The sequence below is a fragment of the Strongylocentrotus purpuratus genome, unplaced genomic scaffold (genome assembly GCF_000002235.5).
Source record: "Strongylocentrotus purpuratus isolate Spur 01 unplaced genomic scaffold, Spur_5.0 spur5_scaffold_16, whole genome shotgun sequence".
Lineage (NCBI taxonomy): Eukaryota > Metazoa > Echinodermata > Echinoidea > Camarodonta > Strongylocentrotidae > Strongylocentrotus > Strongylocentrotus purpuratus.
The window spans coordinates 16,382,419-16,391,922 of NW_022145601.1; the positions used below are offsets into that span (position 1 = coordinate 16,382,419).

At 39.9% G+C, this 9,504-nt stretch overlaps 1 protein-coding gene across 1 annotated transcript; it reads right to left on the reverse strand.

Annotated features, from left to right (window-relative positions):
• Positions 1-229: 229 nt before the first annotated feature.
• Positions 230-9,451, reverse strand: LOC105445095 (hillarin-like). The gene is made up of 5 exons (XM_030987425.1): positions 9,446-9,451; positions 8,824-8,943; positions 3,378-3,563; positions 2,604-2,839; positions 230-1,752 (listed from the first exon to the last, which is right to left on the reverse strand). Exons 1-5 carry the CDS (start codon positions 9,449-9,451, stop codon positions 351-353), a joined length of 1,950 nt encoding a protein of 649 aa, XP_030843285.1. The 3' UTR covers positions 230-350.
• Between the last annotated feature and the right edge of the window lie 53 nt (positions 9,452-9,504).

Consider the following 9,504-nt stretch of genomic DNA (forward strand, 5'->3'; position numbering starts at 1 on the left):
TCAGTGCCAGAAGAAAGAATGGAGGCAGTGTCCATAGTATTTGATTGAAGGAACCAATAATATTATTGTTGAGAAAATCATTGAGGCCAGACCTCTTTTATCAATCTTTATCGGTACATATACAGTCAAACCTGCTTTAGTGACCACCTGTCTACAATAAGCACATTTCTTGTTTCCCTTGAAAAAGGGTTTTCAATGAAACATGTACTAAAGGAACCTGTCCACAAAGACCACTTTTTGTGTTTCCCTTGGGCGGTCGCTATAGACAGGTTTGACTGTACATGCATAAAGATTACGGTTATCATTATAGGTGAGGTGTGACCAAACCCTTATCTTCATGACTATAAGCCTTAGTCTCTTCTGATGAGATAATTGAAAAGGAGAGAGTTTGGAATGGACGGATCATTTGTGTCTTTTCCCATCAGCTTAAAGTAGTAGTATCCGCTGTAAGGTAGCTGCAGCACGAAAGTGACGAAGCCTTCGCCAAACTGCGGCTGAGCGCTCTGCGTCATATCCCTTCCGTTACAGGTCATCTCGTGACTCATTAAGATGCGAGCCTGAGTGCCGATGATGATCTCTGTCGCTGGATCCCTGGTCACGATGAGCGCATCGGCATTGGTGAAAGTAGTGAGTCCAAGCGACTGGAAGGCCGAGGTAGCGCCCCAGACATCGCCTTCGGGCCTCGGCATTGGTTGGACAGTCTGACGCACTTGATGCGCAACGAGTAAGTAGCTGCAGAGGTGAGAGGGCTTGGGTAGACCAGAGTAGTGGACGTATATGTGAAGGGCATATCGTTCCGTCCTTGGTGGCGTCACTGTGAATACGAGCTCTTCGTCTACGACACGCTGCATGGTGTAAGGCACAAGCTGGCGATCGTCCACACCGTAGCTCGTCAGGGTGTGTGTGAATCTCAATGGCTGCGTCATCTTGAAGCGGATGTTGAACTCGCTGCCATCGTTGGACACGACCACACCTGATGTGTGTGAAATAGGGACCAGTCCGGCACTCATCGTACCGATGGGGCCCCAGTGGTCAGCTGGAGAATATGGGAGAGGCACATTATCTCGGCTTGGGGCATGGCATCGAACGAGATACCGGCAGATTTCAGTGTAGCTTTCTATATTGAGCTCCCCGTCCAGGTACTGCCTCCGGGCATACATAGTCAGGTTGAACTGTCCCGCCTCCGGGATTCGTACATAGCATGCCATCAACTCGTCACCGACCTGATGGATGAACTCGTAAAGGTCAAAGGGCACACCACTGACCGCTACATCACGGTCACCGTCAACGGTGGACAATCGACAGGAGAGAATGAATCCTGCTGGACAATGGATCTGGACGTTCAGATCTCCGTTGGGAACATCAATAATCACATTCTTATGGCTCCTCAGACTGAAACCAAACTGGAAGAAGTCCGGCTTCAGAAGAACCTGGACATTGAAGTCATCCAGAGACAATGGCGATTCAAGCAGCTGCCATGCAGGGTCATTTGGGAAATGACTCAAGATGATCACATCCGGGTCGGCCAGGAAGTAGTGCTCGTCGTACTCGAAGCGGAAGGGGTCATAGGCCATGGAGCCTGCGATGTGGGACACACCCCAATTGCAGTCGATAAAGTGCCAGAATCCATCGATGCGGACAGAGTTCCAGGTGTGCTGGACCTCTGGGTCCTTGGGTGAAATGAACTGACCGGCACGGTAACCTTTGACCTTTGCAATTCCACATATCTCTACACACTGAAGTCCAATGTACCTGGATTGAAAAGAACAGATCATTTATAATTTAATGTCATGCATTGATCTGAGATTAAAATGTCTCTATATTACTGGTAATCCCATATGAAGCATGAATTCTTCACTGAACTCCATTCATGCAATTTGGACTTGAACACAAGACCTGTGCATCCCACTCAAGTTCTCAAATCACTTGATTATAGCACCTTCAACTCTGAAAGTAACGTGATCTGCAGTCAACATCGTCCAATGACAACAGTTGCTCACATTTTCTGATTTGGATCAATGTTTTTTATTACATATGAGCCCTACAAATATGACAAACGTGCAGCCCGAGTAAATATTATTGCACGCTGTCCATTACTGTGTTACCTAACATGTATGGTGTTAAATGCCAGGAATTCTTACAGGAGAACTAAAGGTTAAAAAACCCTAAATTAGAAATTTGTCAAAAAGTTAAAAGTCACCTTTTTTCATCACGATTGGCAATTTTACAATGATTTGACATACTTCCTGTCCATCAATATTCTTTTGAGAAACATGGCAGCCTGTTGAAAAAGTGTAGCACTTAAAGGTAAAGACCAGTTTAAGTTTTTACAAAAATTGAGGTGCCAGTTTGAATTTACTGATTTTCTAAGTATACTTTGTTCAAGATATATTGTAAAATAGCTAGTTATTTCCTCTTTTCTCATGCTATTTCTATTACATTTGTTGTTTCATTGTGTACTTTTCTTGTAATATACTTATTCATTGTATTATGTTTTGCATGAGAAATAAAATCATTTGAAATCAAAGAAAAAAGAAACAATTACAAAAATGGTCCATTTAAGATTGACAGATTCCTGCCCGGACTGGTTATCGATCCATTACCTGCACATCCTCATGAAGAGCGTTGAGAAGGTGATCTTCTTATGGTAGAGCCCTTTCAAGACCCCCAGCGGGGTGTCGTCGATGACATCATTCAAGTCCATCTCGTCACAGTTCTGGGCGGTCAGCCAGCGGGAGATCAGGCGCACCTTCTGCAGCTCGGTGGTTCCAAACTCGGTCAGCTCGTTGACCAGAGCAGAGAAGGACGGCTGGCAGACGAGGCTCACAGTCTGGGCCAGCTACAGGGGCAATTAACGAACAGAGTGATGGGGTCAAGATCTAAGTTCTACCTTAAGGGTTAAAAGCCCTAAACTAGCAATTTGTTGAAAAGTTCAAAATCACCTTTTTTTCATCATAATTGGCAATTTTACAATGATTTGAGATCCTTCCTGCCATCAATATTATTTTGAGATACATGGCAGTCAATGGCCTCTGTGGTTCCCCACATTTGAATTTCATTTCTTTGATAAATAGTTTGGTTTGATTTGTTTTACTTGACTAATAAGAAAGTAGGTGTATGCTGGATGGACTTGGTAACGGTCTAAAGGAAACTATATAGCATTACTTGGTTTCAAATCCAGCACCTGAAGTTTATAAGACTACAACTCTGAGCCATGCTGTTGTACATTGCTACATTTTGTTTTTCTTTCATCTGCAACTATAAGACTGCTGATAAAATTTGTTAATATAAATTTAAACAAAAATTTGAACCTAAATTTTATTACGCGCAATTGTAAAGAAACTGTGAATGTGTTGCAGTGCACTACCAGTCTTTACCTTTAAACCATGGGCATCTATTTGGCGGAAGATGGAGGGGTCAGTGAAGAGTTCCCGCTTGCGTTTGCTGGGGTACTCCTCCTTGAGGGGTACGATGATGACGTCGTTGGACTGGGTGGGCGTCGTCCAGAGGTTGGTGGAGGTGAAGACGGCCAGCTGACTCGGATCCATCCCAAGGTCAGCGTCCTGTGAGAGTTCAAAGGTTATAAAGTAGGTTGATGTTTCTAAAAGTCAGAAATAAGGGCTTGATACCAACAGGAATCTGATAGAAAATGGCGCCCTATCCATTCCACCTGTTATTCAAAGGTAATTGGTTTCCAAGGGAATGTAACAGAAAACAGACATCAAAATGGAATAATGCAGCTTGTTTAATGCAATCTCTCCTCTACAAAGTTTCCTATAAAAGTTCCCTCCGTTGCAAGGACTCGGTAGTTAGCTCTCACGGTGAATTCAACACCGTTCGGGTGTTTACCCAATAAGAGGTGCTGTCAATCACCAGAATTAGCCTTCAGTTTTATGACCACCAGGCCTTATGTAACGTACTGCGTTTTCCACCCATTCCCCCACATGGTAAATTCATTATCTCACTTTTCCGACACCCGAAGACTCTAGATAGACGAGAGGGTACTTCTCGATTGGCCAACGGGTTCGCTGTGTGCAGGCCTATAATACCTGTACACACGTTAATGATTTTTATTATCCACCAAGTCTGGTGTCAGCGAATTATGGCCTTCTGCACATGGAAACTGACGAGAGACTCCCTTTAAGTCTCATCCCATTTTCTCTCTTCAATTCTTTTCTTTCTAATCATCCTGTCATTATGAATCTGATTCTAATTGCTTTAGAAGTGAAACTCTGAAATAAATCACAGGGCACATTAAAAAATGCATGCCTTTTGCCAATATTCACTCACAGGAAAAAGTGCACACTTCAAATAATGGAACATATATCTGTTTGATAGCAAATGAAGAAAAAAAAAACAATTCCAGAGATTAAATAGTGATCAGCAAACAAAAACTAAGGTATAGAATGGTAGGAGTCAAAATTTTGAGCACATTTTTACTTTGTACCAAGGTGCATACTTGGGTTTGTGCTGGGAGTGGGGAGTGGGGGGGGGGGATGAGGAGGGGGTGGTGTTTGAACAAAACTAGTTGGATGACTTTTGAATATTTAATAGGTCTTGGGATTTTCATTCTTTAGCAACTGCAGATAATGTATCCATGCATAACTAATGTCATACAAACTAAAAAGTGAAAATGTATATCTCTGTTAGATTTGCTTCTGTTCGTGACGAAGATGAAATGAAAATCATAAACAGAATGATATTTGAATGATATTTAATTATATCTCTTTCTTTAAAAGTAAGGCAACACTCCAAATCATTCACCCATCCAAAAATAATGTAAAGCAAAATTGAAGTATGGAAAAACTTAATGGAGTAACAATCCATTAAAAAACACTTTGGGATGGTTGCTCTTTTTTTCTCCACATGTTTTACTACACATGCAAAATTGTGAATGTATATAAAATGTTTAAAGCACAAGCTGAAGAAAATTTGTATACAAAAATATGATAAACAGTGTTAAAGGTGAAGGGCATCACATCATTTTCCCAACAACACATTCATATAAATAAGTACTATACCATTGGATCCTCCTTGTCAATGAAAACAAAATTATTCAGAGAAAATGACATAACATTATAAGATACTGCTTGTAAGTATCGGCTCGCATGGTGATGTAGATATACAGTAGGCTTGCAGGTGCACCATGTGACTACACCAACAGTCCTTTTCAGGACTACACACCCTCAAGAAAGATTACTGAGAGTCCTTTTCAGGACTCCTCAATCCTCCCTCTCTCTCACATGGTGCACCCGCAAGTCTACTGTATATTATAAGATACAGTACCTAGATAAACTCCAACATTTGCAAGTTGGTACATATGTATACAGCAAATGTTTTGTTTTTGTTTTTGAGGGCTTCAAAGTGTCAGGAAATATGTAGCAAAAGCTGGTGTGGCACGGTAGATGCAACAAACAATGGCATTGTTGTGTTCCGCTGCATGAAATGGTTACTAAGTATAGCTCAAATTAGCAGTTGCCGTGGTGCCATCAACATCCTAAATTGTATTGGGCCACCTGATCGTAATTAGACTATAATTGTCCGGATGGCAGCAGAGAAAAAAGACAATCTCAGTAATCATTATTTCATCTGAAACTGGTACAGTTCATGTAAATGACTACTGGCACTAGAATAATAATGAAATGAACAGCAAATGACAAATGAACTACATTTTATTCTCCTAATGACTGGAAGATAGAGGTATGTAAAGGTATTCATGTGATCTGATGGCCACTGATGTGTTAAGAGTAGAAAGCTTGCAGTGATGCGGAACAATTCTGTTCTTGATCTGTTTTTGAGATAATTTTCTCACCTCTGTTTGGTAAATAACATCACTTCCCATTGAAGAAGAAAGAGTCTGAGAAAAACAATTTTGCCTATTTTGATGAGAATGTTTTCTACACAGGACACAACTACAGACATTTCTATTCACATTAAGTTGAATGGTGATGAGTTCGAGGGTCTTGGTAATGGTAGATACATGTAACTCAGGATAATATGTGACCCGGCACCACAAAACCACCAAAAAGTTGCAAAAAATTATTTTCCTGATTTCATCTGATTATGAAAGAAGAAGTTCTCCTCATTAAAATGGTATATTACTTGTCCAAATTGAAGCTTTCTAACCCTTTCAATTTAGTGAATGAAAAGAGCTGGTGAGGGAGGTTACTGGTATTAAATTGTGAGAAAGAGAGCTTTAAAGTTTGGGGCTATTCAAGCATGCGGAGCAAGCAAACCACAGGGAAATCAATAGAAGGGTGAATCAAAAGGCCTTAGCAACCACTATGACGAGATTTTCAGATTAGGCTGAAATTTGGCCTGATGGTCAAACATAGTCTGTTCATTATGTTTCTGAGGTTTCAATGTGTGGAATTAAGTCTTTCAAAAGTTATTATGTTGTAAATGTATAGAGTTGTAATTGGAAAGATTAAGTGAACTGCAACATAGTGCCGAGACACCTGCACTAGACAATGCCTATTCATGGTGGACCCGGAGTCTTTTTGTTCCCCCTTACATAACACTGCTTGTCACCTATCTTGTTTTGTATACATCTGGGCAATTATTTGTAACCACATTATGAACTTGCTTTATACTTAATTCCCATACTGTTTTCTTTCTCACAGGAGGTTCAAAGTATTTTTACTATGACTTGCTCTTTCATTTCCAGTAGCCATCCTGATGATAATTAATGGAAGCAATTCATAAATACCAGCCAGAAAGTGGTATAAAAATAAAGAAAGGCAGGAGACACACAGTAAAGACACCAACATAGAATAACGAAAATTAGAAAGAATGAGAGAGAGAGACAGAGAGGGAAAAGAAGGGGGAGAATTATGATAGCTGTAAGCAAAATGATGATATCAAGAGTGTGAATGTGTGTTTACAATAAGAACTTGATTTCAAAACTACTCGAAGTCGTTAACGGAGAATATAAGACGAACGCAAATCTGGAACTCGGATGTGAAAGCGGATACAAACAAAATGGCGCGCCGCACTGATTGCTATAACGGACCAATCACAGCCCGCGTAGCTCGACCCGTTAGCAACGACCGACCATTTCCGGACTACGATAATTTCGCTCGGGAAAAGTGATCAAATTTTGGAAGAGACCGAAGGCTGTGCGAAAAAAACTGGTCTAGAAAAACCGTTTAAAACACATCTTCTACTATGTTTTAGACTTCCAAATTTTGATACTAGGTACAGAAAAGACCACTCTTTCAGAAAATGCAAAAAAACAAAAATCTATTTTTTTCACCTAACTTGACATTTTAGCTGATTACGGAGAATCGCTGGTTGCGACTTTTTGTTGGTTTTGTGGTGCCGGGTCACATATAGAGTCAGCAGACTGATTTGTTATGGTAGACTTGTTATTTATTCAACTACGACGGATACCGGATATACCGCATATTGTAGCAAATGGCCGTCTTCATTATTAAAACAATGACATTGAAAACTTTTTTGTCTCAAGGTGTAACATTCAGATGGCTATTCTTTGTTTAAACATACAAATAGTTGGGTGGAAAAAGTAATTTAGAGTCAAAGGCATGGGGAAGGTTCACATGAAATTCAACTTGCACTGAATATTGAGAGTAAAATGAAATATTAGATACACTTGCATCATAAATCTAAATGGCAAGTCAAAATAATTTTGTCCCCTACTGTATGTCACCAATTCAAACAATACAAACTTAAAGCTTATCTGCCATAGTTTACAGGAGGGATTAGCCCGCCCTACAAGGTCACTGGACAGGTGGTTATCTCATCAACTCAGCTCTCAGTTAACATAAGAAAAAGAGGATCATGGGGGACCAATGGTCACCGATTAGGCATTGTTTATTATATAGAGGGCACAAGTAGCTACAAGTAGTGCAGAGGGCCTTTAAAGGATGTTAATACATGGATGATTGAATTAAACTGTTAGCCATGCTAAATGATCTCAGATCAGACTACAGATTCAGTGCAGTGATACATGTACAGTGAAACCTGTCTATAAAGGCCACCCAAGGGAGACAAGAAAAGTGGTCGTTAAAGGCAGGTGGACTTCTCAGACAGGTTCATATAGTACATGTTTCAATGAGAAACCATTTTCAAGGGAAACCAAAAATGAGGTCTTTGTAGACAGGTGGTCACTAAACCAGGTTTGACTGTACTTTCAATGTTACTGTATCATCTCAATCAACAGTCAAACCTGGTTTAGTGACCACCTGCCTACAAAGACCACCTGTCTACAAGGACCACATTTTGGTTTCCCTTGAAAATGGTTTCTCATTGAAACATGTACTACAGGAACCTGTCTACAAAGACCACTTTTTGTGTTTCCCTTGGGCGGTCACTATAGACAGGTTTGACTGTACTAGACTTTGTATTATATGACACACACAAATAAACTGCCTACAAAAGGGCAATTCCACGGTAACGGAAGGACACTCAGACAAGATTTTTGAACTTCAGGTTCATACTAAAAGAACTGTTTTATTAGTATAAGATGTGAAACAGTACAGATATAATACCTATATAAGTGCCTTTAATTTTCACACAAAAAATTGTCATTATAGTTAAGTAGTTTAAGAATGTGCATATTAATTATCTCGGTAACGGAAGGACATAAAAATGGACATGGTTTTTCCAGTTAATTAGTGTTTATCCAAACTTTGTGAAGGTGATGAAGCTTCCCAATTGACTGAAACACATTTTGTTCCCCATAGTTTAATACATACTATAAAACATTTCTTTTAGTATGAACCTGAAGTTCAAAAATCTTGTCTGAGTGTCCTTCCGTTACCGTGGAATTGCCCAAAAGTAAATAATTTTTTTGTTTTTTACCATGTCTTCATCATCGATGTCCTCATCAGATCCCTCGTCAACGATCACAGCAACATGCACTGCTTGACCTTTGACCTTGGTAATAGCATGTTCTGTGTTTCTGATATCTGTCTGCAATCTCTGTAGAAGAAAAAACAATAATACAGGAGGTAGAAATTGTTAGGGGGAAAAATCAAATCAATTAAGTTAGTAAATTTTGCATAATTGAAGCATATGAAGAATAGCACAGCAGTACAAGTGAAGGTTTAAGAGCCACAGAAAATTCAACACAAAACGTGTGATTTCTCAAATCTGACCCACTTGGTTACCACATTTAGCCCATATTAAGAAAATTTAAAATTAAAACATCTAATTCTTGCCCCAACTATTTATTGTATTACTTATACTACTTAGGATTGATCTTAAAATTTCCGCCAATGAAGATATAGAGCATGGATAAATGCTACATTTGGCTGGCAAATGTAAAGATACAACGGGCGAGATGGCTCAGTGGTCTCGAAATCCGGTGACCCGGGTTCGAAACCAAGTCGATGTGATAGTGTCCTTTGGTGAAGCATTAATCTTCATTACCGAGTCCCTTGGAGAGGACTTGAAGCTGTTGGTCTCCTGATTGCTTACTTACAGACATACACAAGCTTTTTTTTAGCAGTCAGGTAAACAAACAAACATGAACAAATGTTA

Bases quoted from the DNA above. Each gene is read 5' to 3' on its own strand.
- LOC105445095 (XM_030987425.1), bottom strand. The intron at 3,564-8,823 runs GTAAAAAACAAA...GAACTCTCACAG, and splicing joins ACATCGATGATGAAGACATG to GACGCTGACCTTGGGATGGA. The intron at 1,753-2,603 runs GTAATGGATCGA...TTTTCAATCCAG, and splicing joins CTCTTCATGAGGATGTGCAG to GTACATTGGACTTCAGTGTG.